The sequence below is a fragment of the Enoplosus armatus genome, chromosome 7, assembly GCF_043641665.1.
Source record: "Enoplosus armatus isolate fEnoArm2 chromosome 7, fEnoArm2.hap1, whole genome shotgun sequence".
In the NCBI taxonomy this organism is placed as follows: Eukaryota; Metazoa; Chordata; class Actinopteri; order Centrarchiformes; family Enoplosidae; genus Enoplosus; species Enoplosus armatus.
The window spans coordinates 17,101,392-17,129,265 of NC_092186.1; the positions used below are offsets into that span (position 1 = coordinate 17,101,392).

General features: G+C 39.4%; 3 protein-coding genes and 1 pseudogene across 3 annotated transcripts; 1 reads left to right on the forward strand and 3 right to left on the reverse strand.

Moving 5' to 3' along the window:
• Positions 1 to 220: 220 nt before the first annotated feature.
• LOC139288065 (receptor-transporting protein 3-like) lies at positions 221 to 1,089 on the reverse strand (annotated as a pseudogene).
• A 553-nt stretch (positions 1,090 to 1,642) lies between these two features.
• On the reverse strand, positions 1,643 to 3,420 carry LOC139287937 (receptor-transporting protein 2-like). Its single transcript, XM_070909154.1, has 2 exons — positions 3,215 to 3,420; positions 1,643 to 2,286 (listed from the first exon to the last, which is right to left on the reverse strand). Exons 1-2 carry the CDS (start codon positions 3,361 to 3,363, stop codon positions 1,956 to 1,958), a joined length of 480 nt encoding a protein of 159 aa, XP_070765255.1. The 5' UTR covers positions 3,364 to 3,420; the 3' UTR covers positions 1,643 to 1,955.
• A 2,424-nt stretch (positions 3,421 to 5,844) lies between these two features.
• dynlt2b (dynein light chain Tctex-type 2B) lies at positions 5,845 to 8,340 on the forward strand. The gene is made up of 5 exons (XM_070909414.1): positions 5,845 to 5,981; positions 6,278 to 6,411; positions 6,988 to 7,057; positions 7,757 to 7,820; positions 7,916 to 8,340. The coding sequence occupies exons 1-5, from the start codon at positions 5,935 to 5,937 to the stop codon at positions 7,961 to 7,963; spliced, it is 363 nt and encodes a 120-aa protein (XP_070765515.1). The 5' UTR covers positions 5,845 to 5,934; the 3' UTR covers positions 7,964 to 8,340.
• A 14,836-nt stretch (positions 8,341 to 23,176) lies between these two features.
• Positions 23,177 to 27,605, reverse strand: nmur1a (neuromedin U receptor 1a). Its single transcript, XM_070909303.1, has 2 exons — positions 26,684 to 27,605; positions 23,177 to 23,562 (listed from the first exon to the last, which is right to left on the reverse strand). The coding sequence occupies exons 1-2, from the start codon at positions 27,603 to 27,605 to the stop codon at positions 23,177 to 23,179; spliced, it is 1,308 nt and encodes a 435-aa protein (XP_070765404.1).
• Between the last annotated feature and the right edge of the window lie 269 nt (positions 27,606 to 27,874).

Genomic DNA, 27,874 nt, shown 5'->3' on the forward strand with positions numbered 1-27,874 from the left:
GTTTGTTTGTTCTGAACAAACAAGCTTTTGAGAAAACTGACCTCCAACAAGAATAAATGTGAAAGCTTACATGCACTTGATTATTGTATTGATTTGATAGAGGAAGCAATACAATGACAGAGAATGACATGAGGTAAAGTCTTACACAATTGATGCTTTGCTAATATGAGTTTAGGCATAAAAAAGCATTAAAACTAATGAAATGACAAAGCTTCAAGAATAAATACAGACAGTCTGAGATAAATATGACACATTTTTTTAATTAATGAAAGGCTGAGTGAAAAGTGACACAAGCTCAACTCCTTGCACAGATGCCTAGCTTACAGGCCTCACAATGCTCAGGCTCATGGGGACTTTTGACATCCAGGCTTACAAAAGGCCTGTTCCCTGTGCCCAGGTTTTCATGGTAGCATTTTATTCTTATCTTCTCCACCAGATTCTCCAGGAGGATGCCGATGTTCTCGGAGGAGATGCTGGCCGTCTCCATTGGAGCTTCGTCACACATCTTGCAGTTCTGACGGAAGCGCCTCACCTTGACAACGCCCTGCCTGTCTATCAGGCGCATGTGGAAGACCACCATCACCCGGTTCGAAGGCCAGCCTCTTCCACACTCCCTGCAGTCAAACCTTGATAATGACAGAAGGCATAGTTATAGAAAATATGAACTGGCCCTTTAATCGTGATCATAGAAAGTAAAACTGTTGAAGACTTGTTTCCTTAAGTTTCGTACGGAACGCAGAACAAGTTTGTTTTGCTAGGGCAGATGTTAAGCATATAAAAGGCATTAGTCACCAGACAGTCTAATTGCCTAATAGCCTATTTATACACAGAAATTAAGAGACAGTAAAGCCCATGTAATAAAAATGTAACAGCTTTGTTTGTATTTGGGTAGTTATGGTGCCTTATGATTATCATTGTCTGGTATTACTTCTCTCAATATAACTCTAACTCTAAACTAACCCAGCTTTGGGCGGTCAGGCACAAGACTTTCATCAAACTCCAGACGCCAGGAGTCTTCTTGTTTAAGATTATTTGCTTTAATCTCAAAGATACGTGTCCACTCCGATTGTGCCATCCTGTCAGTGTCAGTGGTGCCGCTGGTTGAAGAAGAAAAACAACCCTGACAGCTGATCTGTACAGTGTACAAACAACCTGTGAGAATCACTCATCATCTCTTGGTTGAGGGACTTTAACTGTGAGCCTACCAATAGAGAGTCTGAGGAAAATGAAACTTAAAGTTGAAAACTGGTTTCCTTAAGTTTCAGGTCTAGTTTTGTGCAATGAATAGAATGGGGTACAACAGGTTTGCTTCACTAATTGCCTATTTATACACAGAAATTAAATTAAGTAAAGCCCATGTAATGAAAATGCAACTGCTTTGTGTGTGTTTGGGTAGTTTGGGTGCCTTATGATTATCATTCACTAATATATCACACATGAGGAATGTGATTAGTGTGGGTTAACTGAAATAAAATCAGATTTATCAGATTAATGTTGGACCTTTATTCTCTCATTTAGTGCCATATTTACACATTAAATAATTAATAAATGAAACCAATTTATTTGAAAATGGAAAATAACCATACTACAAATCACAAATACATTTAGTTTATTGCTTGTATAAGCTTTATTTATCTATTACATTTCTGTTTATAAGAAGGTTTGTTTGTTTTGAACAAACAAGCTTTTGAGAAAACTGACCTCCAACAAGAATAAATGTGAAAGCTTACATGCACTTGATTATTGTATTGATTTGATAGAGGAAGCAATACAATGACAGAGAATGACATGAGGAAAAGTCTTACACAATTGATGCTTTGCTAATATGAGTTTAGGCATAAAAAAGCATTAAAACTAATGAAATGACAAAGCTTCAAGAATAAATACAGACAGTCTGAGATAAATATGACACATTTTTTTAATTAATGAAAGGCTGAGTAAAAAGTGACACAAGCTCAACTCCTTGCACAGATGCCTAGCTTACAGGCCTCACAATGCTCAGGCTCATGGGGACTTTTGACATCCAGGCTTACAAAATGCCTGTTCCCTGTGCCCAGGTTTTCATGGTAGCATTTTATTCTTATCTTCTCCACCAGATTCTCCAGGAGGATGCCGATGTTCTCGGAGGAGATGCTGGCCGTCTCCATTGGAGCTTCGTCACACATCTTGCAGTTCTGACGGAAGCGCCTCACCTTGACAATTCCCACCCCGCGTGTCAGGCACATGTGGAAGACCACCATCACCCGGTTCGAAGGCCAGCCTCTTCCGCACTTGGTGCAATTGAACCTTGAAAATGACAGAGGATCCAAGTTACACTTGGAACTCAAATTTTAGCTATAGACACACTACTTGGAAGCATCGATGCTCTGGAAGAAGGATCAATATAACTGGGTTTAAAAGTCAAATTATTGACTATCTGGCTAAATAATGTTGTTTGACTGAAGCCAGTGCAAAAGGTAAATGGGAGGAGAAAGAGCAATTTGACGTCACCTCCTTCCAGCTTACTAGTGATGGGCAGATGAAGCCTTAGGAAGCTTTGGGGCTTTCTTTCTATTTGTGGCGAAAAAAAGATTCAAAGCTTTGGATCTTCAAATACAGCACAGTGACATCTGGTGGTTTGGAAAACTTATAGCAGCCTTTCGAGACTAGGGCTGAGGCACCACAACACATTTTAGCCTCATAGGTGTGCAATAAAAGTCCAAGAAGCCTGCTTTTTATCATCTATCATCTTTTTATAAATCTGTAATGCTTTTCTTCTCTAGTGCTGCATTAAATGCTGATGTTATTGTGCAATATGTTACAGTAAAACAATAAATAACTGCATTATCCACAAAGCCTAGATATAAAACATTTTTGCTGACAGGAAATATTGGTGTAGTTTAGGCCCAGTGTCCACTGTGAGCTCATGTGTTTTAACTTCATGCATGTCACATGTCATATGAATCGTAATGTGATGTGACTGGAGAAAGATATTTATTTAATTAGCCCATTACTTTTATTGCATTATTACTTCAGGTGGAAATGTTCTCATATTTATTACGTTTTTCTCGTGCACATCGCCATAGCCTGTTTCTCAATTGTGCACCTCTCTTCTTATCCCAGTAATGTGCCTATCACATTAGGTTAGCTGCAAAACTTTCAGAACTGGTCATTTAAATTAACCTAACACATAGACTAGTGTATGTTACTAACAGTAGTCTACCAGCACACTGACCTTGCACATGTGTTCCTGATGTACTGCTTCCAACCCAGGTCTGGACTGTCAGGCACAAGATTTTCATCAAACATCAGAAGCCAGTAGTCTCCTTGTTTAAGTTTCTTCCCTTTGATGCTGAAGATACTTCTCCACTCCGATAGTGCCATTCTGCCAGTGTCAGTGGTGCTAATGGCTGAGGAGGAAGGAAAAACTCTGACAGCTGATCCATACAGTACACAAACAACTTGCGAGAATGACTCATCACTTTGATCATGACTCTTCCAATAGAGAGAGAATAGAGAGGGAAAATGAAACTTAAAAGTGCAAACCTGGTTTCCTGTTGTACTGTAGATGGGATGGAGAATGCCGAGCTTGTTTCCTCAGGGCAGATGTTGAGCATAAAAAGACATTAGTCACTAGAATGGCTAATTGTCTAAAAGCCCATTTATACACAGAAAGGAAAGCCCATGTAATGAAAATGTAACGGCTTTGTGTGTTTGGGTAGTTAGGGTGCCTTATGATTATCATTGTCTGGTATTATCATTCATTTGCTAATATATCACATAATAAATGTGATTAGTGTGGATTAAGTTAAATAAGATGGCTGCCTTTATGTGTTTCATAAAAACTTAAATTGCACTCGCTGGTGAAGGACTGCAAGAGAAATTTATCTGAAACGGTTCCCATTTGTCTTCATGCAACACTTCCACCTGCTGGAGATATGCTGCACCACACTCTTCTCTGTCTCCCAACCAATAAAAACATATTCTAATATTCACTATATTTTATTAAAATAGATGGCATTTTCAGAAAATAACTTTTCAGAGGATGGTCTAATTTTAGTTTACTGTAATTGATTTCCTGTTATCATAATTTCCATAGAAATAGATATACAGTAACTTTTCAAAAAGGTCCACCACCTTCTCCTGTGCATGGGTTCCACTTCAACTTTAAGTCCAAATTTAACTTCTGTTCTGTCTGAAAAATGTATTGTTTGAAACAGGAGATTAAAAGTCTTTATCAGCAATCAGTGAAGAAACTACAAGAGTAAATGGTGCTTAACATTAAATAATGAACATAAATCTTTAATCTGTTTTGGTGAACTCTGCATGCAAGCTCATTATAACAAACCAATATAAAAAACATTATGGTCTAATGGCTCATTTAACCTCATTTGCAGATTTAATGTAAGAAGAGAGAGTAATTCAATTACTGTTATTTGCAATTCGTACCTAATCTGGGGCCTGTAGATAACGATGATCAATACCGAATGTAATGAATCACACCATGTTCAACTGTTACCCTCAATATTATCAGACATGTATAGGCTTACCCCTCCCCCTCCTGTTTGGCCTGCAGTCTCCTAAATGATTAAACTGAGCACACAGTGTTTACCCCTCTGGCTTTTTGACACAAACACAATTGATCAGGAATTCAAAATAAGAAACTTTAATTATTCTAATACATCTTCATGTACATTTTAAACATAATCATTGGATTTGTGTTGTTTGACTTGCTGGTGTAGTTCGACACCGCATTTAGCGACTGTAGATGTTGGATGGTGCAGCTAAGGGAAAACCTTATTATACAGATCTATATGAGATTTCTGATAAAATACTTGTGGATTGAATAAAAAAAACTTACTTTGGTTGGTACAGTGTGTGTGGAAAACGCCTTACCTTTTCCTTTTAGTTATGTGTGATTTAAATCCAACCTTCCTATCTTGGACCAAGCAAGCAAAGATGGGAGATTTGCAAGGTGAGAATGTGTCAGGACAGTGCTATCCCTCCTGCTATCAAAGCTAGTCACTGATCTTTAAAGCCAGAAAGTAGTCTTAAATTTCATCCTAAAAGTGCTTTTCTGCTCTTTTGTGCTCCTTTTCTCAGGCAAGTGAAGCCAAAAGAGATACGTTCTGATTTGACTGCAGTTGAAGAGGCCTTGAAAGCAGAGGAGTTCAAAAATCATGATGAAGACAGCAGTGAACTGGATCCGCTGTCTTTGGATAACATCCCTGTACAGATACTCATCCATGTGGGAGTAAAGGGAAGGGGGTGAAATGGTAGAAATGGTCGAGGTAAAAGTGACATTTAGAAGACAATGACATCTAGGGTCAGACCCAGCACATTCTGTGTGTCAACTGCATCTCTTGGTCGTCATCAGCCGGTGGAGTTTGCTCAGTTGTCAAAGAGATGGCTCAGTTGTCCTCATTTACCTACTGACTATTAAAAAATTATAAGGAAAAGAGCATTGAGAAAACTTCTAACTTAAAGTAGTAAAATCACCATTGAAGCACTGAAAAGGGTTAAATACAACTGGAGGATGAAATGTTTATTCTTGATCTTAAAAATGCCAGTTTGACCCAAAATTACTAACTCAGAGTGCTTTTACTCATATTTTCTGGAGCTTTCAACAGAATATCATCTTCTTTTTCAGCAGGAGGAATAACCCATAACTAGAAGGCGATTTGACTAAAAAAGGCATAACAAGATCCTTAGAAGACTCTGATATAGCTAAACTTAAAAGAAATACCCCACGAATTGCTGGTTAGAGTACACCATTAAAGCTAAAACAGTCCCGTACAAGCGTCTTTACCGTACTCTTATTTTGAAACCGGAAATTAGGAAAAGACGTCGCTATGGTAACGGATACAACTCTGATAATATTAGCTTGTTAGCAACCGTCTCCCTTCGTTATGTCCTCCCTCTTGTTGTAGCTAGCGTTATATTATTGACATTGCGATGGAGGGGTCAGATACATACCTCATACGACCTAATCATCAGCACAAGTGAGTTGGTTATAGTGGTTAAATATCATTTCAAGCAGGTGAAGTTAGCTTTTAGCCAGCGAGTTGCTAGTTAGCCACTAGCAGTGTAACTAAACTTGTTGTTGGTGCCATTTTAAGATTAGCGTTTAAGATTGGCTTTAGTCTAAATAACGAGGTTACTATTTTCAAACAGTTTTTTGGCGTCAATAGTGTAGTTAGCTAGTTAGTTACCCTGGCGTGTTAATTGACGTCTGTGAACTGTAGAAACGGACTGAAGTAAATTGTCTGCCTTTTTTGCTTACTGTTAAATCTTTCAGGTTTAAACCAACCATTGTGAAGGAGTGTATTCGGGAAATTGTGAGGGAGCGACTGTCCGGGATGCGGTACGACCCAGAGGAAGTCCCAGAGCTGTCCCGTTCTCTGGCGGACTGCATTAAGGACAAAGTGAAGAGTGAGTGATGCTCTCTCCCTATCTTGTGTTATTATAACTCAGACAACTCAACAGAGTGTTCAAGTATCGTTGAAAATGGTCATTCAGGTACCTATTTGAATAACAGTAAGAAATGGTCGGCTTTAATATTCAGAGTACCAGTGAAATGGCTACAAAACTGCCTGATGTTGGCTAAATACACAGCAAAGGACTCCTCCAACAAAATGAAACGTAAACAAAACTATATTGTGAAAAAGTGGTAATCGTTTTGGGTTAAACTAGATCACCTTGGAAACTATCCTCCCGATTGCCAAGGCAACAGACTAAAGATGTTTTGCCACTTATGAAATGCTGCTTTTTATGGATGTAGCTGGCAGTACAGAACCAGGCTGAATCCCTTGGAGAAGGAAACAAGTACAATGTAAACTGAATATAGTCAACAGTAAAATATCGTCCTTCTTGGAAAATGTTCTACTTAACTAAATGCTACACAGTAAATGTAGAGAGTATTAGTACCCGCCCCTGTATTGTGCCTGCACAATGTATGCTCAGCTACTGATTACTACACTATTACAGCTCATTTCTCTTCCTCAACAGATGCAGGCTTTGACAGATATAAGCTTGTCGTGCAGGTGGTCATTGGGGAACAACGAGGACAAGGAGTCAAGTGAGTGATCATTTGGTACTGGTAAACAAAAAAATAGCTGTAACAATTTGTAAAACTACTATATTTTAGTGGGATACTCTATTGTCTGGGGAAAGCGGGCGTAAAATGTGTTGCACTGTTGACTGTTTTATAGGGAACAGAGATTGAGAGGCAGCGAGAGATTATATAACTTTGGCCCTTCTTACCATCAACCTCTCAATTGAAGCAAATTAGAGTTTGTGTGTACGGATAGTGCAGTTTATGGATGCTCAAGCTGCAATGCAAGCCAAAAGACCAGCGATACAATAACAGTGCTATATTTCACAGGATTTCTAGCAGTATTACTGTAGCACAATTTGTCTTCCCTCACTGGTGTCCTGCAGTTGCATTTTGTCAACTGAGTGACACAAGAACTTTTACTCCAATACATTTAAAAGTATTAAGAAGGTAGTGTTTTATTAGATTGCTTTATATTGAAAGGTGTTTCTCATATTCTGCCCACGTCATGTACGTAAATGGGTTGGACAAAATATCTCTAAATCCAAATCTAAATACCACAGAGTTGAATCGTCCCTCTGACTTATTGTCAACAAAAACGTTTATTTGGTAAATATAAAAATAGTTTTGATTCCTTTTGATTACATTACATTGTATAAGGTTTTTCAGAAAGTAGTTCAGACCTTCAAACATGATGCATTGTCTTCTCTCGTGTTTTACCAGGATGTCTTCAAGGTGTTTGTGGGATTCTGACACAGACAACTATGCAGAAGATGTTTTCATGAACGTAGGTGCCTTTGTTCTGTTCACTTGGATGTGAGGGGGGAAAACAGACTTCTCAAAGACAGTTTATTTTTCAGTTAACTGTGTTTTACCCTGTAGGACAGCTTGTTCTGTGTGGTGGCAGTTTTCGGAGGCTATTTCTACTGAAGACAACAGGATGGACGACAGAGAATTCTTTCAGATGAAAAGATGTGAGGGGAATATCCAAATGAGACTGTTCACCGTCGGTATTTTGGGTCCACGGTGCTTTGATCTGAAGTAACTGTGTATGGATTTGTTGCTTCTTGAGATCAACACAGATGCCGTCCATTGTAGAAGTGATGGATATCTGTGCTGATACTGTAGTGATTTTAAAATGAAGCATTTCACTGTGTTTACTTGAGAAGGCAGTTGACCTTCACATCAATCAGTGAAAATGTCAACTTTACCACAATTTATTTTATTTTACAAGATAAATCCTTAAAATAGCAAAGTGACCAGCTGCTTACTTTGAGTGGTTAACAGATTAAAAATGTCTCCACCAATATTTCCAGAAACATTTTATTGTGTATTTAGCAGACCTGCTAGATTAGTAGATTGTTTGTGATGACAGGCATTATGGAGGACTGCAGCAGTTGTTGTATCCAGAACTAAGGAGTACTTTTAGCTGCAAAGCACAGTAAAAGCAACTGAATGTGATGCAGTACAATCCACATTTGTAATACACTTTAGGTGTCTGACTGACAGTAGAGGCCAGTATTTGTTTCTGATTGACAACATCATGACACGATGAATACTAAAGTGGTCATGATGGAGGAAGTATCTTCCTCCCAAGACTCTCAGAAATCTATCTTGGGACCTTCATTTCGTTCCTCTCCCGGCGTGATCAACTGGCTCTACTCTCCTTTCGATGTTCTCCAGTCTCTCTGTCTCTTTGTGTCTTCCTCTTCAGGCAATCTGTCCTCTCTCGTATTTTCAGTTTGAGATTGATTTGGAAACTGTTTGTCACTGATGGCTGATTAGCTGATGCAAGCACAACTTCTGCCTCCACTAACACGATTCTCTGTTCCCTCACGGTCATGCCCTTGGCCAGGACAGGCCCACAATTAAGTCTGTCAGTGGTAGCATAATAAGTCCAGCTGATATTTGGGCAAGCGAGTTGCTCTAAGTTAGGGGAAAGGCTGTGTGCCACACAGCAGTAAGGAAAAGAAATACACAAAACAAAATAACCCAATCTAGCAAAACACTATGAACCAGACAAAAGATAATAAAGTCAAAACCCAACAAATACAATAGCAAGTTTCAATCCAAATAGTGCAAAAAGTCTTTATCGATACATCAACTTCCATTATTATACGCAAATTGAAAAAGCGCATACAAACTGGTGGATGCAAACACACTTAATGTCTACTTTGCAACACCCACAAGTGATGGTGGCTTCCTTGAGACAGCGTCAGCATGACCTTATGCGTCAGTACATGTTTTGTAAGATCAAATAAAATATCCTGTACCCGGGACACGTGCCTGAAACTGCAAATGTAATGCCGAGCCAAGCCAAAATGAAGTCACATACTCGGTCTAAAACAAATAGCAACAACATGATAGGGAGGTTTAATTACATTTTAAACTGTTACCAAGCACTGGTACCATTATACTCTCATATATGCTCTTTGTTTTACATGATTACCATCAATTTATTCCATCAGAATCCGCTGTAAGTAGCTGTCTACATTTACACGGATTATAGATTTAGTGAAGAGGTGCTTCACATCACTGGATCTTTGGAGCACACCAGATGGCCAGTGCCAGCCCATCAAACTGTAAGTCATCACAAAGCTCCAAACAATGAAAAGACAGAGTTTGACCATGAGAGTTGAAGTAAATATTTCAAAACATAGTGAGTGACAAAGAAGGCCATTTCCGATCATCTTAAAAACAGAATAATAAATCACATGCACAGCTTATAGGTTGGCTTAATGTTTGTATGTTGCTTCAAAAATATTTTGAAATACAATGCTAGATATATTGACTGAAATGTTAGCTTAGATAAAGTTGATTTCACTTTTGTTTTTGTGTGTTTTAGTGGTGATGTTGTCGTAGGTTTGCCTGCTTTTGCTCATTTCACTTTAGATGTATGACTCCTCAAAGAGCGTCTTAATATGATTTTCACACAACACACTTTCCCTTTAACTGCAGTATTTGCAACTATTGCCAGTTATCTGCCTGACAAAGATAACTGAGTCCAACAGTGAAACGTTTGCCAACTCTTCCCTGTAATTTGTTGGTGAAATTGAGACGTCTGTCTTCAATTAGACAGGAGGTCACTTTCAGATATTCCTGTGTTTTTGTAATTACTCTTGGGTCTTTTCCATTAATTTCAGCAAACCGGCCCCCAACTGGAAAACTAGACGCTTTTCAGACTCTATATAAAGACTTAATGAGACAGAATTGAGCAGTTGAAGTGATCAAGTGTAGCTGAATCAATTAGTCAAATGACTCATACTGTGATTACATATAGATGCCAAAGTAGGTTTTGCCCTGCTATTTCTGGTTGCAAAGCACAGCTGAGTTGTGAATTAACTTGTAGAAGCTCAAATACATCACAAATATGCTCTGGCCATCATAATTCCTACTCAAGTACTATAATAATTTAGCTGCAATTTGTAGTAATAGTCAGTGATAGTGTGTCATACATATTGTTGAATACTATAATCTGCTGCAAAACCACATCCCAAGTATTTTCATGAATGAATCATAAAACACCCTCCTGATGATTCTCAATTAATATGAAGCATAATGGATTAAATTATTAATCCAGAAATGATAATGCAGGTTTTTCGTGCCATTCCTGTTTCCTTCCACTTTAATGTCTCAACTTTCAAACTGTTTTGTGTTTGACGGGGCAGTAAATATAGTATTTGCATATCTTGGCAGCTGTTATGGCACAGAAACAAAACCAAATATCAAAAGGTTTGCCATTTGCCATTTAATCTCCTGCAGGCTTGCTTAAAGCAACATTATATACCTATTTTACCTCACAATATTGGCTTCAGTATCATTTAGATGGTTCATTAACTTGTAATAGGGAGAATGGTGCCTCTTTCATTCCAAGAAAACTCCTAGAGCAATTTTCAACAGGTTCTGTTGCTGTCGAGAAAGGAGCCAAGAGCAAGGAGCAATTGTTCATTAAGTGCCATTAAAGTTGCCGGGCTGATGTGGCGAGTAGTAAAAACATCAGATGGGCAAGTGTTACTTTTGATTTTATTTAATTAGAAAATGCCACAAGATACAAGCCATTTACTTAGACAAAGCAATTTATTGATGGTGATGGTTTTAATACCAGAGCCTAAAAAGAATTAAATTGATTTTCCAGTTTGGAGGTTAAGTAGAAGAAGTTCAGTAAAATAGCGATCTGATAGTCATATAACCAAATTTGAGGGTCTTGTAAGGGCTGCAGTTTTCAATACTAGACAAAACAATGGTATACTAGTAGATAATGTCTTGTTTTGAACAAGATACAAGATTTTGTTAATAGTAAAAGGTTTTAGAGTCCAGCGTATGTGATTCTGGAGGGATACAGTAGTGATTTTGTTTTACAAGAATTTACCAGGTGCTTTCTGGAACGTTTCATCTCTGCCAGTGAAGGGGATGATAATTAGATTATTGTCAGCAGTTCAGGCAACTCAGCCTACTGTACATCTCAGTAGTGATAGCAATCGCATCAGCAAATACACTGCTTCACTGTGCCTGTTGTTGACATCAGAATGTACCCATAATGCATTGCAAGTCTGAGAGCATTTCAAGAATGTCAGTAGAAACGGTAATTGAAGTGAATCACTCTCATTAATTTGTAAATCAAATTGGCATTTGACTGCTGGATTATTTGACAAAACCACAGACAGAGCATTTGTTATAATTGCACTGCATACACTTTCAAATGCTCCTTATTTTTGATCCAGGATTTATTGCATATTGAACATAAAAAAACACAACATAACCAGCATAATCAGCAGGTGTTTGCATTTTCTCCTCATTTTTTCTTCACTTTTTAATATTGGGTCAACTATAAACTGGCAGTCGACTGGTGACCAGTGTCCCGTTGCAGTTGGATGCTCACCAAAAGTGGATCACACCATATATTATACAGATAGTATCAGGGAAATAATACATTAAACAAAGCCTAAAGGCACGACAAAGCAGGATTTCTCAGCCTGATCAAATTCTGGCTGTCAAAATGTAAAAATATTTAGGTTTTATTACATTCATAAAACTATGCACCTTGTTAGTTAACATTTATAAAACCCCTTAGAAGTGCACTGCAGCCTCACATTACTTCTCTTCTATTTCTGCAGTCTATAATAAACTTGTGCCCGAATTCGTTCTGAATCTGTTTGTGCAATCTCTTGCACAGCAGCTATTTACAATTTTAAGCAGTGGTTTTGATATTGTTTTTCATGTGAATGCACGATGACAGATGCTGACTGTTGGATGTTTGCCGCTCAGGGAGCAGTGATCATGGCGACTTCTGCACACCCTCTATTATACTCTGCTATCTCCTCCCTACTGTCTGCTGTTTTGGATGCAATGCGATGGTGTTAGACTATATAGAATATTGGATACTGGAGAATATTGTGACTGACTTGATTTGCTGAAGTGGCTTGAATAGATAAGATGCTAAACTCAAAGTGGGTTTTTTTATTTGGTGAATTTAAAGTTATTGCTTTCACAGAATTCCTTAGTTTTTTTTTACAAGAGTCAGACAAACTCCACAAAACACATCATGGTGGGGCATTTTTGAAATTGACCCTGAATGAACAGTTAGTGGAATAATTAAAATTAGGCCAATTTGCAGAATTTAAATTTTAATGGTTTTAATTATTATTAATTATTATCTATTATTATTATTTATTTGGTTTTAGTCTATATAAATACACAATTTACTTATGTTTGAGTAAGATATTTAAAATCGCCCACCTTGTCCTTTAAGAGTGGAACAGTGCCTTATTATTTCCTGTTTGAAATATTTATGTCAACAACTTCTGGTCATGAGTTCCTCTCTCTTTAAAGCAATATCAAAAAATTCACCTGTGCCTTTGACCCAGTCTGAGCAGGCTGGCAGTTCAACTGAAAATCACAAGACATCCTTACTCTGAAATTGCACTGTGCTGCTTGCTCTCTATGAACATGCGCGTGCTTTCACTTTCTTCCCATCTATTATCTGCAGTCGAGCTCTCTGTAAGTTGCCGAAATGCTTTACAGGCAAAGGTGAGAAAAATGTATATGCTCAAGAAAAATGCGACCTTGTGGAATGCTGTATCACACGAAATCCACTCTATTTAACAAATAAAACATACTTGTAAAACATCATGAACTTAATATAAACATACATAACAGCTGATCAATATGGGACATGTTTAACCATATTATATTTGTAAAGTATACAGACAGGTCAGCTTTCCACACCATTTACTGTATGTCATCTTCTGTTATTCTTCCACCTGCAGTCCATTGACTATTCCCATGAGCCTGTGCAGTGATTAAGCAGTATTGATTTTCTCCTGACCCTTAATTGCTTTTCCGGCTTAACGCCAACAGATGTACCTAAATACCTGCCCTTCAGAAAGTAATCCAGAGCTGCTCTCGATGGAGATGCTTCAGGCCAAAAGCAGAAGACTTCTCTGTACAATCCTGAGTGACGTTCAGGGGAGTATTTCCCTTCAGCCCACCATGACTACATACTACACTACTTCTATAATGGATAAACTGCTTAAAAAATGCAAAAGACATACCACTTTAAAACCATCCTGGTATAGAGTGTCACATCACTCTCAACTACTTCACAGATAGCTTTTCTAATTGGTTCCCACTGAGATTGAACAGTGCTGCAAAGACATAGTAAGTCATGATCTTTGGGTTGGATTCACAGTTTTCACATTATAGTATTTTTTTATGCAGCTGCCACTCCTTTTGAGGATTTGCATATTAATAAGGTTATTCATCAAGGGAGACAGCAGTGGAAGAAAAATATCACACGCTTAATTGCCTGTTTTGGTCTTATTAAGAGTATTAAAAATGTAAACCAGATTTAGCTAATCCAATCTGTACATAATTTGTCCATTTGTCACTGGTGATGTCTCATATAGGATTTTGACCGTGAGAAATTATGCATCTGACCACTGGAGTTTGTTATATTGCAACGACAAGAAAAACTGAGCAGCTAATGTTAGCTTCCAAGAAATTCAACCCTGCATCAGTATTTAGGTTTTTCAGGGTCTGAAGATTTCACTTTTCAAATGTTGTTTGTTAAGGCTTTGAATAAACTAAACACAGAGGGTAGGTTAAGGTTGTTTCACCTGTTTACATGATCTTCACAGTATGCAGGTTTCTGGACTTTGTGCAGGTGTCCTGATTCCTTAACATCTCACCCTCTTATTTCTGTACTGACTGAATTACGTCAACAACTGAGAATGAGCACAGGTTGGTTTGATTTCTGGACTCTGCTGCATTTAATATTCTGCTGGATTTGGCTTCTCCATCTGATCACCGGTGATGGAACACATTTCATTATCTGCATTGCCAAATTTGACTTTCCCTTTCAGCATGTTGACCATCATGACTAACTACCACATAACGTGAGTTGAGGATGCACCTGCAAACATGACAGAGAATTGTCAGAAACCTGGACAGTATCCTGGTTTCTACTGGAGTACTCCAGCTAGCATATCCAGGTTTCTCAAAACCGGGATGAGGTGTTTGCATGTGCAACATATAACTGAGATTTTCTAAAGATCCGATAATAACCAGGATACATGTGCACATGTACACACACTCAATGGTACATAATGTAGCATTTACTGTCATGTACTGTCATATCTTTGTTTGATGTTCTGTGGTAGTGTGTTTTAAGGTGAATATTATAAATGCCGATTGTCACTTGTACAATTTAGTTTTTTTTCCCTTCCAAAAAGTTGCAGAGGAGGTACAGGTAGTTTTCCAGCACTGAGTAGAGTCTGCAGGTGTCCCCTGCTCCATGAATCAGAGGCAGCCTCAACATATCAACATTTTTATCAACTCGAGGACACTGTTAAGAGAAGTAAATGACACTGAAACTGTAAAAGTGTAGGTAACAAAATCAGGATTTGAAAAGTGAGGAGGACATGTTCACCTATCCCTAGTGGAAATCTTAAAACACTGATCAGAATAACTGAGACTTGTGGCTTCTTTTTATACTCTGTCATGTATTGTCTAAAGTATTGTTTAAATAGGTAATGTGTAATTAGCATAAAACATGGATATGGCTGTCTCCTTGTGAAGTGATAATCAGACTACTCAGTAGCTCAGTAGATATTTATAAATCAGCTCTAATTACCGGAATTCAGGATTTGCATCAATGCAGTGTTTAGCATCATTTCCAGGCTGGCTATTAAGAACTGGTGGTTAGCATAATTAGGGATGCTCAATAGGTGAAAAATGATAATTGGTTACGATTTGGGTGTTCTCCCTTTAGTCCTAATAAAGCACTCTTCTTTCCCAGCATTAAAAAAAGGATAATCTTATTAGCAATTTCAGGACTGTTGTATTTTTTTAGATGGAGAAAAATGACAATTATTTATTGTCACTCACTGATTGCTGAAAGCCTGAAGGCGATATTAGACTTATGCATAGGTCGGTGCCTCCTGTGTCAGATTTCACCCATGGAACACTATATGGATACTGTGCTTTAATTACATTCGACAAAGTAATTTTGTTTACATCCTGTTGTTCACTTGGTTACATAGAGGGATCATGGGAAAGTCTGTCCTGCTGCTGAATAGGAGAATATTGTTGTGCAGTCATTTGTGGTCATTACATTCATTCACTTTGTTGTAGATAATGGACATCATGGTGAGAAGGTTTGCAATGGCTCTGTTAGATGTGTGTTACTGAAAAGATGATTACTGAGCATTTCTTTTACGTTGCCTTCACTCACAACAATCTCCATCGGCTGCAGAAACTGCAGATAAAGCTGACCAATGAATAAGTCACCATATGAAGTATCATTGCATTTTGATTAGTATTGTGCTTGCTGATATTTGGCTAATTCCACCTCTGAAAAGGACATTAGCAATTGTTATGCAAATGATTCTCCCAACAAAAAGGCAACTCAAAAAGGTTTTGTCAGGCAAAAATGAAGTAGAGAAAACTCATTGTATAAATTGCCACTCAACCTGTTGGGGATTGTGAATCAATTGTTGATCATCATTTTGTCACCATTTGGGGCCTGGCAGCCAGCCATGGCCTTTGAATTGAGTAGAAAGCTTTTACATGAGTGTTTTTCTCCCTTGCTTTCTGCCATTAGACCCCAATTCACTTTACATTCTCTCAGAAAACAATGTAAGGAGGAGGCATCATGTCAGAGAACAATTCTCTCTCTTTGTTATAGATGGACCTGTGGAGGACACAGGGGACAGAACATGTTTTTTTGTATTTCATTCATCCTCCAGGACATTCAGCCTCTCCTCTTCCCTCCCTATTTTGCATGATACTCTTTCTCTCTCTGTGTGATTGCTGTTGTCCTCTTCTGTGTTTGTGTGGCCTGTCCTCTTTCTAGGAGGTGGTGGGGGCTCAGATCCTACTTAGTGGGCGACACCTGAATCTCCTCAATTGTCCTCCTTGATCCATCCTCTTCACTTATATTTTACAATCTACATTTTGTCGTCATAATTGTATGATAATTGTTAATCTATTCTGTGCACACGACATCTATTGCATGTCTGTCCGTCCTGGAGAGGGATTCCTCCTCTCTTGCTCTTCCTGAGGTTTCTTCCATTTTTCCTGTTTTGTTTTTTCTTTCTTTTCTTTCCTCATTCGAATGGAGGGTCTAAGGACAGAGGGCGTTGTATGCTGTACAGGTTGTAAAGCCCCCTTGAGGCAAATTGTGATTTGTGATATTTGGCTATATAAATAAAACTGACTTGACTTGACAATTGGCTTGCCTTCACCTTCGAGTTCATTGAGACATTATCCAGTTTCTATAGCAACATCATCTGATTGCTGTCAGTACCCAGAGACCAGAGCACATAGCATAAGCTTCAGAGCTCTCCAGTATTTGGAAGAGTACTTTGGGGTTGCAAGGCAGTTGATAATGTGAAAAAAATATTTTAAACATGAGCACAGCTGCTGGTTATCGTGTAGTACCTTCAGTTCCTGGGTCCATTTTGTTGATGCTGCAGATCACTGGCTAAGCTACAATTGAGTTAGATAAAGATTTCCAGCTATAAAATAATAATGATGAATGATAAATGTCAGATTTTGGTGTATGGAAACAGTAATCTGTGAACAAGGGCATTGTTATAGAGCTGTAAATTGCACCAACTCTGAATAATCATGGAGATCAAGAGAAATAATAATCAAGATAAATCCACATTGTTAGAGTCTATTTGGTGTCCAAGTGGTAATTATCACCATCTCAGAGTAAATCCTGATAACAATACTTCTTTGGTACCTTGCTTTCCAACAAACACAATTCGCTCTGTTTGTGGGTGTGAAGCTGGTGAGGAATCATGCCCTGAGGAATCACATCCTTGTCGCTGCATTAGTGACTCTTCGGTCGAGTGCTTGCGCAGAAAGACTCCTACTCCTCACATCCACTGGATTCAGCTGCGTTGGTGCCATCTTCATCACATCTTTTTCGTCGTTTCAATATCCACTGGAAATGTTTCAGAAGTGGAGCGACTTCAGGCAGTCTGCTCTTCAGCCGCATAATTTTCAATCATGTGTAGAGTTAATGTGCTGAATAATCCACATGTTATTGTGGCACCTTAGCTTCAGTCTGCCCTACACTTGCCTCTGTCTTTTGTCCCCAATTACTCCTACCCACTGAGTGCTATCTTAAATTTAGTTGAAAATGCTGACAGTGACATCTTACAAAAAAGACACAGTGACGACGGTGCCCAAAAATATGCAACTTGCACAATGGAGATATAGTCCATTTTGTTTTCATGTGAGAACTCAAACAAGATCAACAGGCTCAACAGGCAGCAATCTGAAGTTAATATGCTTCCTCTGTGACAACATCATTTCACCTCAGAGTTAAGCTTTTGTCTGTGCTCTTCCAGATGGCTCCAAGTGAAGTCTGTGTGTGTGCATTCACAAGTTACTGAGGGACTCAGTTGAGAGTTGTGCCTGTGCATTGATGAGGCCTTATTTTCAATGTTCATCTCCACTTCTGGGGAGAGCTGGCTATGAGGTGATCACTGGCTGTTATTTACAAGAGGAGTATTTCGGTGGTATCAATATTGTGCCCAGACTTTTAACTATGCCTAATTTATCTTAACAACTGGTCCAAGGGTTTCAAGCACCTGGCATTATTGAAGTCATTTATGGCTTGGGGATTCATTTCAAACAGTTTAGAGGCATTTGAGATAACATTTTGTCTGATATAATGTGTGCAGTACAATACTAGTGATCCATTGAGTCTCATTTCGGCAATGATTTTGTTTGTGCAGATGTCACAGTTTTGCACTCACAGTATGTTACCGGTTAAGTAACTGGTTAACCCAACCAAAGCATAGGTTAAACCCATTAAAATAAACTTTTAAATAATGGTTTAATGACTCACTCTGAGGTGTACTGACATGGACTTCTTTACATTGTGATGTTCTTCATCCCCACCTCATCCATTAAATGTTTCTCATAGTGGAACACCTCATCATGCATTTTTGCTTACGAAGTGTATTAAAGTTAACGCTCAACATTTTGTCTTTTTTACCCGGGTATGTGACTTGTTTCTCCATGTTTCCAGCCTTTGTTCTAAGCTAAGCTAACTGGCAGCTGGTTGTAGCCTTATGTTTGATGGACGCAAATGATAATAATCTTATTGTCTAACTCTTCACCAGAACGTGAATGTGTATTTCCCAAAATGTCAAACTATTTCTTTAAATTGAAGTGCAAAATTAGCTAATTAAAGCAATAATTTGCAATATGCAAATTTAGAGATCAACTCCTCTTCAAAATGTAATAATTCTCAATAATGTATCGGTTATATGTCCAAGTTCAGATAGGACAGTGTCTGGAGCTGGACCTGGATCACGGTTGGAGTATTAATGACCTTGGGTCTAAAGCATACAGCTCCTTTAACCATGTGTAGAACATGTACTTCTGAGTCCAGTCTGAGCATTTAAAGAAAGAAAAGTGAGTGGTGGTGCAGCTGAGGGCTAAGGCAGTCGGATAATACTCAAATCAAGTGCATTGTGTAAGGTGAAATAAAAGAAAAGAGAAGATTTCCTGTGATGTTCCCGATGCGCGTTCTAAGCTGAGCCTCTCACTTAGCTGAAAGGTATAATTTGAAGCCTTGACAAGCATTTCAGGCAATCATGCCCAGCTACAGCCTTCAGTGAAGTACCTCATTATTCATCTGACCAGGGGCAATAAGATGGGCAAGAGCATAAAATCTCTCTAAAATGGACATTTGTGCAATGCAAATGTCCTACATTGGATTGCATGTGCAATAGTACCTTGAATTAAATATTTGTGAGAAAAAGACGTGCACAATAAATGTAAGTATAAGTGTAGTTTAAAGATATGCTGTGTCTTTGTGACTGTATGGTAAAGGTAGATAAATCAGTAGTGTGATGAGAAATAATCAGATGCAAAAGCTTTTCATGATTCATTTGATCAATCAAGATGAATCACCAGAAGCTATTTTGTTAGTGCAAGTTTATTAGTATCATTGCTCATTGATAAAGAGCCAAATGCACTTGAGTAATAGAATGTATGTAATGTGATTATATTGAATGACGTTTTGTTACTGAATATCATGGTCTGTATGGTCAGTGCGCCTGTTTATTTCTGATGAGCTTCTCTGACTCTCGTCCTTTTCTTCTTCCCATTTGGTGACTCATCTGTGAACCTGCACCGCTGTGGCTGTTCGGCTAATTAAGAAAATTAAGTTAAGAAGAACGTCAGTACTCAGAGATTCTGCAAAACTCCTGATTACGTTCAATGCCAATGTTTTTCAAATTCTGAAGGTTAGACATGGGTAAATGACCTGTAGTTATAGTGTAAGGTTAGGGTTAGGAAATTTTAACACTTGGTCAAGGTTAGGAAAAGATCATGTTTACTGTTGTAAAAGGTTGTTGCATGCAGGTCTGTGACAGGCCATGAATTATGTTCTCCTGCATGAAAGTCAGATATGCTTCACACCCATCCACCATCTTGACCTCCACACCCTTACTTTCCTCCATGGGATAATAATTCAGGCCGGGAATCTAACGTCAGCCAAGGTCAATCTCTATACATTAATAACAGACCATGTATACTGTGTGTTTTGTATTTTTCTAATGCTAATACATAAGCAGGCATACATCTAAGGTGATGAAACGATATGGACCTCAGTCACTCACTGCTTAGCCAACGCTAACGTTAGCTAGTTAATGTTAGAATAGTCTGGTGGTCTCACTTTATGATCGCTTTATTATCATAGTCATTGAATTAATCATCATTCATCATCGTCATCGTGGCACATGCACTACCTCCCTGCACCCTCACTGAGTCCCTGTCTCTCTGCTTACCGCTTCAACTACAGTCTCCTGCTCTTCTCTCTGCTCCTCTGCCTGGAGTGGCCATGTCCGACCACTTCTCCTCCTTGTGCCCGGTCTGCCAGATGGCCAGTCCAGCCCTGTGTTAGTCAATCGCACTTCCATAATTTAGAGTGTTTGTTTTGCACCTGGCATTTCCTCTGAGCTCTGACTGGACTTGTGTTGTGTTGAAGAAGCTCTAGTAGCTCTGAGAAACTGGATCACTTCCACATGACAGAACAGAGTATACAGGTCCTGATTTTCCTGCAGAGCATGATTAAGTGTTGATACCATTTATTAGTTTTAGAAACACAGAATCAACTCGGGACGGGTAGTTGTGATATTATGAAGTGCGGAGGGCCCTGCTAGAGCATTTTCTGTTTTTTAAGCACAAATCATGTCCCTTGCCTGTTAACAATGTATCTCTTGGTGAGATACATTGTTAATAGTTAATATCCATGAAGTACCAGGCATTCTATATATGTAGACTAGACACTTGAAGATGCCTCCATCTTACTGAATGTTATATAGTCATGCAGGTTCATGCTCTTGGCAACCCCTTGTGCACAGGCATTAGATATGGCATGAAATGGGATTGGAGTGGTCTGTCTTTTCAGAGAGTGTTTGCTGACCAGCTGCTGCCACAATCACAAAAGAGCCCGGCGCATTGCTACAGGCACTTATTTTATGGTTCAGTGTGTTTTACCTGGGTTTACACCCTGGAGAGATAATAACTTGACATCCATGCCTTCCTCAGTACAGTACATCAACCTCCTTGCTCAGATTTTCTTGACCACTGCTTTGGCAAACAACAGTCTGCAAAAACATAGTGGGTTTAGGGCCATTAGACATGGCACCGGTACAGCTTATATTTTGATCTGAGGCAGATCTGTCCAAACTGTGTTCTTTTTCACAAACATGAACATGCGGTGTGGTTGCATTTCCACCTGGCTGATGTGCTTGTCTGATATATGATCACTTTCTGAAGTGGTCTGGCAGAATATATCACAATTTGCTGTCAATCTCAATTTAGAATGTTTACTAGTTACACTGTTTGGCATCCAGTGCAGAAAATATTCTATGTTTTGGGATTTTCATGGCTTCTACTAAAAGATGAAATACTAACAAAATGCTGTAATAGTAGCTCAAAAAATCCTCACAGATAAAAATGGGAATATCCAGATTTGGAAGTCAGAGCATTTTGTTTCACTTTTAGCCAAGAAGACTCAATTTTACCTCACCAGCTGCTAGGGCAGAAAGCCACATCAGGACTGAGATTGAAATTTTGATTTATCACACAAGATTCACAACATGAGACAACCTTTCACACAGCATTGCATTTGCAACAAAACTGTGACAGCTGTGAATCCCCCACCGTGGAAGAGTACATCTATTTGGGAGTGAATGAACACATCCCCCTTTTAAATAACATCAAGGAGGTACACAACATAATAATAATAGTACATACTGGTGATGATGGTGATAATGCCTCTGGTCTAACAGAGTATTAGAGAGGAAGAAAAGTGCAGTCATTACATTCTGGCCACAACAATGTCTACCCTGCACTGCCTCCAGCACTGCTGTGGTTGTCTGCTCTGAAAAATTTGATAGTTTTTAAATGCTTCCAAAAGCCATTCCCCTTGTGATTCTTCCTACGAAATCACAAGATGTTCAGTACGACAAGCACAACTTGAGAGGTGACGACCTATTGACCTCATGTGACTCAACAACAAGGAAGTGCTCCGACACCGTTATTTTGTCTCCCAACTTCCTGTCTACACTGGAGGTGTGAATGTGTTACGTTGTGTAGATTAAAATTTATTGCTTGCGATCACCTTGTGCCTGTATTTCAGCAAATATGTGACCAGTTATTTGATAACATTCAGACAGCAGTCTGACGAACATCGCTTGCTATTTACACAGCAGTGCTAAATAGACCAGTTCTCCACACAGCGCCGGGATCAGCTGGTCATCTTACTGTAATAATCATTGTGACTGGTCCGAATGTGTCGGTATTTGTATTTTATTGTGTGTTTATAACAATATGATGTCTCAGCAGCAAGTACACTTTGAACAATAAAAAACATCAAGACATTTAGCAGAAATTACTTTTACACACAAACACTACTGAAAGTACACAGGACTGACGAGCATTTTTGTTTTCTGAACATTTTCTATACAGCACATATCCTGACAGAACAATGCAAGTGATAAGATAATACGAAATTATTTGACATACAGTGTATTTTTTCTGTTACATAATTGACAATTACAGTAGCAGTATCGTGAATAAAAAGAGACAATCACTTTTCCATGATATTATATCTTATATCCATCATCATTTTTTACATGTTGGTCCCTTTTTTAATGTTTTTTCCCTCTCTTGTTAACCCAGGAACTTCAGTTTATTGTTACTTTACAATATTGTGTTTCACTTATCTTTACTGCACATGACCAAGTACATAAATGTTTCAATCTCTTTCTGAATTAGATAAACTTTTGTGTTCATTGGTACGCCAGGTTCGTCTCAACTTATAAATGCCAGGATTTGCAAACTATATTGTCATAATTTAAACTCATTTTCCAAAACTAAAGTACTAAATAAATAAAGTACAAGTAATAAAGTACTCACAAATTTTTTTTCATTTAAATTGCTTTTCAACATTGAACATTGGGTGTTACGCTGGCAAACGCTTGGTTTGCCAGGTGACTCAATGTGGCATTCTTGTTGATGACAGTAGATGGATGCAGTGGCTCAAAGCGGGACAGTCTTTCTAAACACCATACCATCCTACCAACAATATGTCTCCCATGACTTCTTTTTTTAACATGAAAAAGTGGTCTCATCTTTCATCCTCACTTCTCCATCATCTGCCTCAGCTTCAACGACAGCGGCTCCGTTGCTGAGCGGCGCATCACTTAGGGTGCTGCGGAGCGTCACTCGGGTGACACTGAGCGAGTGTTTTCTGGGAGCGATGTGATGTGGCCGATGGCACATGACCTCCTTGAACATTTCTCTAAAACGTGTGGACATGAGGTTGTACAGGATTGGGTTGACTGCTGAGCTGAGGTAGAAAAACACTCCGGAGATGATGTGCACGTACTGGAAGACTTCCAGGTGGTTGTCAGTCCAGTCATTGATGAAACTCCACATGAGGCGGTCAGTGTGAAACGGGGCCCAGCAGATCCCGAAAACCACCACTAAAATGACTGGAAAAACAGAGACAGAGAGAAAGAGACAATGGAAGGCATGGGTATGGAGATTTTAGTAGCAGTACATTGATCGATGTTGCCAACATGCTCTCTCTGGTCTCAATTAAATTGTCCCTCTGGGGGCTGTGTGTCAGTGATGCAGAGATATTCTGTCCTGGGCACACAGCCTTTGATTTAGCCCTGTGTTAAATAAATGAAACACCAGTCATAATTTCAACACATGATCAGAAACCAAAAGCAGAATAAAAACAGTGCATGAAGACTGAAGGAGGAGAACCCTACATTTTCACCACTCCCATTGTGGTTTGAAAGTTATTGGGGAATGTGCTTGTGGGAGAAATTATTCTGTCTCACAGAGTTCTTGAAAGGGATTATTGTGGCCCAAAAAGACTCAATTTAGCAGCTTTTTATAAAAGATTTCCATGAAAAAAAACCCAGACTGCAATGATGTTGAAAAGGCTGTACTGCTCCCTGCAAGCTCCTTCAAAGATTCCAGTTTTACACTAGAGAATCAGTGTGTCGTTGGTTTGAAGATCTGAATTGATGCAGCTTGTTAGGGCAGAATGCTAACTTATGCGGTTGTCCCTAACAAGCAAATGTTGCAGCATTTACATTCCAGGGAAGATAGTTTGACAAAGTCGAGGTTTCATTTTTGTTTGAGCAAGGCTTGTTACAGCCATGACTTAGAATAATTCCTTTGTAAAATAGCAGTAATTAGAAAGAAAATTAAAGTATCCTTAAAACTTTTTTTGTGGTAATATTTTGAGTATTGGAGAAAATTACAACAAAAAAATGTTTTCAAACACAAGATCACAAATCCATGGAGGGGGTTAGAATATTTAAAGGCTATACTATCTATATATATCTATCTCTATATATCCCCTTCTCACAGATATAAACATGATACTGGCCCTATACCAAACGCACCACGCAACTACTCACTGAAATCAGTTTTCATTTACGCAAGAAATAGGCCATGCTGAGTCATGCTTTATTGTACATCTGTAACACGTAAAGTCTCCTGAGGTTTGAGAGTTTCAAGAGGTGGTGACTCATGTAACCATCTCATAGATCCCATGCTGATTGGTCCAATACATGCAACTGAGCTTGCAAGACATCTGACTGTGTGGCTAGAGGTAAAATAGTCACTTCATACGCACATCAAAATATCCAATGTACAGTGACAGGGAATCAGGCAACTTGTGCTTGGCGTCGGTGGGCTTGGCTGACTAGGAATCAGGCAGGGCTTCAGTCCGGGTGGCCGATTGGGACTCTGGGATGCTGGGTGGCTGAGGCTCTGGGGTGCTGGGCAGCTGAGACTGCCAATGGGAGCCATGATGACCACGTTGTCCTTTGTGGCCTCCACTGGGTCCCGTGAAAATGTCCAGGCAAGTACCCTCGAAAGATGACATTGAAGGCTGACTCAGGACAGGCAGGTGGCGGGCTAGACGGCTCAATGCAGGCAGGCTGCAGGCTTATTAACCCAAGGCTAACAAACCACATGGCAGGTGGACTGGAAGAAGGACGGAGGCTAGTCGAGATAACGATCTGGCACTGTGTAGGTGAAGAGCCGGGGTTGAAATACTGCAAGGCTGATGATCTGAGAGGTGTCAGGTGGGCAGGTAATCGGGAGTCGGGAGAGTGAGGAGACGGAGTGCCATGCCCACACACACAGATACAGACAGACAGACAATAAAAAAGAAATACTAGAGCACGGCAGTGGACATGACATGATTGTGCTGAAACAGAATTCAATAAATCATACAAAGTGACATCTGAGTAAAACAAGTCTTGCAAGATTATTTATCCGTTTTATTTTGTTTTACATTTGCAAGTAAGTGCCTGTACAGCCAAGCATCTGAGAGCATGTAAATCAATGTCACAGCATGTTAAGATAAGGTACAGATTAATATCTTCACACAGCTCATGCTTATGCATAATGAAAAATGTCGACCTCTAAATTTGCCTTCACCTTCACCTCTGAGCGATACAAAAGCACGAAGGCTGTAAGCTTATATGAGCTTATATGTCCGTGACAAACCCTGTCAGATCTGAATGTCTTGGTTTCATATGGAGGAAAGTGGCTAATATTATTTGCATGGTTGGTGTCACCTTTCATCATCACTATTTATTCATGATCATAAGCAACTTTCAGTCAGATGTGTTTGGGGGGAATGTAATGCCTCATGGATTACACCTTTATCAACATATGAAACAGTGATAACACAGGGAGTATTTAATGTATTTAATGGTTAATCCCCATGATACAGATGGGTACAGCAGCTGCAATATAAATGTACATTAAAAGGCAGCAGATGTCAGGTGTGCTTGACTGTCCTTTCCTTTTAGGTCACAGTTTAATTACTGTTGTTTGATTGATCAAAACAAATCTGTAAAATGTGGAAAAAAGTGAAGAGGTCAATCACAAGTGCCTAATGTGATGTTTTCAAATGACTTAGTTCAATCAATCAAAAGTTCAGACTGAAAGTTCAATATTCAATAATATAAAACAGAGAAAAGCAACAAAACCTCACATTTAAGACGCCCTTTTAGCTTGATAAATGACTTGAAATATTAATCAACTATTAAAATTGTTCACCATTACTTTTTTCTTGACAAAGTGACGGACTAATCGTTGAAGTAATGCATTTATTTGAGACCATTTCTCGCCGCTGTCCTCCCTATGGTGCTCCTTGCGAGGGATTTACCTCTTCTCAGAAAATAAATGAGAGCCGATGACTCCGCCCAGTTTCGCTCGTTAGGTGGTGAGGTGGTCCCCCTTTTATTAAAAAGCAAGCCCTCAGGAACAAGTCTGGGCTGTCAGGTGATTTTGGCATAGTGGCTTCACAGGGTACTGCAGTATCATGTGGTGCACACTGTCCCAAAAAGCATGTTCCTCATACACAATCATTAGAAAAGGCGGTTGTAAAACAATGAATACATTTTTCTGAGCATCACAACATCATCAAAACTCTCAAATATTGGTATCAGCCTCAAAACTCTAGTATCAACTGGGCTCTAACTGTCTCTAACCCTTAGTAGTTTGCTTACAGGAGAGTTAGGCACACAGCTCTGGGTAAGATTAAAGGAAAAAAGAAGATCAGATTTTGATACTCACATAACATTTTAGTGACCTGCCGTCGACGTGCCTTCTGCTGCTGTGTTCGGACGTTACAGAAGCTGTCCTGTCCAAAGCCTGACTTCGCCTCCAGCGCCTGATGCATCTTCTCCCGCTTCAGCTGCAGCCCGATGAGCATGTAGAGAGCGCTGATGGTGAGCATGGGCAGGAAGAAAAATAGCAAGGTGGTCACCTGGATGGTCAGGTTGTACATCCATTGCGGTTTCACCACAGTACAGATTGCAGAGTCAGGGATCTCCACACTTATGTTCCCAGAAGGGCCGAAGGAGCGACTGGAAAGGATGTCGATCCCATGCAGACTTGTGTTAGGCAACGCACACAACACCGACACACCCCACACTGTGAGGATGACCCGCTTGGCATGGGTGCGCGTGACAACGTACTTTGCACGTAGCGGGTGCACCACAGCAATGTAACGCTCCACACTCAGTGCCGTCACGTTGAGGATAGACGCCAAGCAAACAGTCTCGAATAGGAACGTTTTGAAGTAGCAGCCGCCCTTCCCCAGGAGGAAGGGGTAGTTCTGCCACAGCTCATACAGCTCTAATGGCATGCCGAGCAGCAGCACCAGCAGGTCTGACACAGCCAGGCTGAACAAGTAGTAGTTTGTTGGCGTCCACATCACTTTGTTTCGTGCGATGACAGTGCACGTCAGCACATTCCCTACCACACCTATCATGAAGATGACCAGGTAGATGAGGCAGACGGGAAGGAACACAGACGATCGACGAGGCCCCAGATATTTCTCCAGGTACTCTTCCTCTGTCAGACATGCATCTTCCAGATTGTTGTGGCTGCTGTTCACGCCAGAGGTCAGATTGGCACAATTTTCCCCCAGGGGACAAAGCCACCCGCCTTTTTCAGCCTTTAGATCAAAAGAGCAGTTGTAAGAGGCTGACATCCTGCTGAAGTAGTCAGACTCGCTATATGAGAAAAAAAAAAAAGATGAAACAGAAATCAGTATCAAAGGCCATTTTAGAGCAAACTTTTTGTGGGTAACGTTTTTTCTGCAAAATAGATTCCTAATTATGGTTGAACAGTAATCAAAGTTTTGTCGATTTCTGCAAATGTGTCAGCACAAATAGGGAAGGAGCTGTTTCACATCTTGACATTCATCTCTCTTCTCTATGTTTCCTGATCAATTCCCAAAACTCTGAATTAGATTAGCTG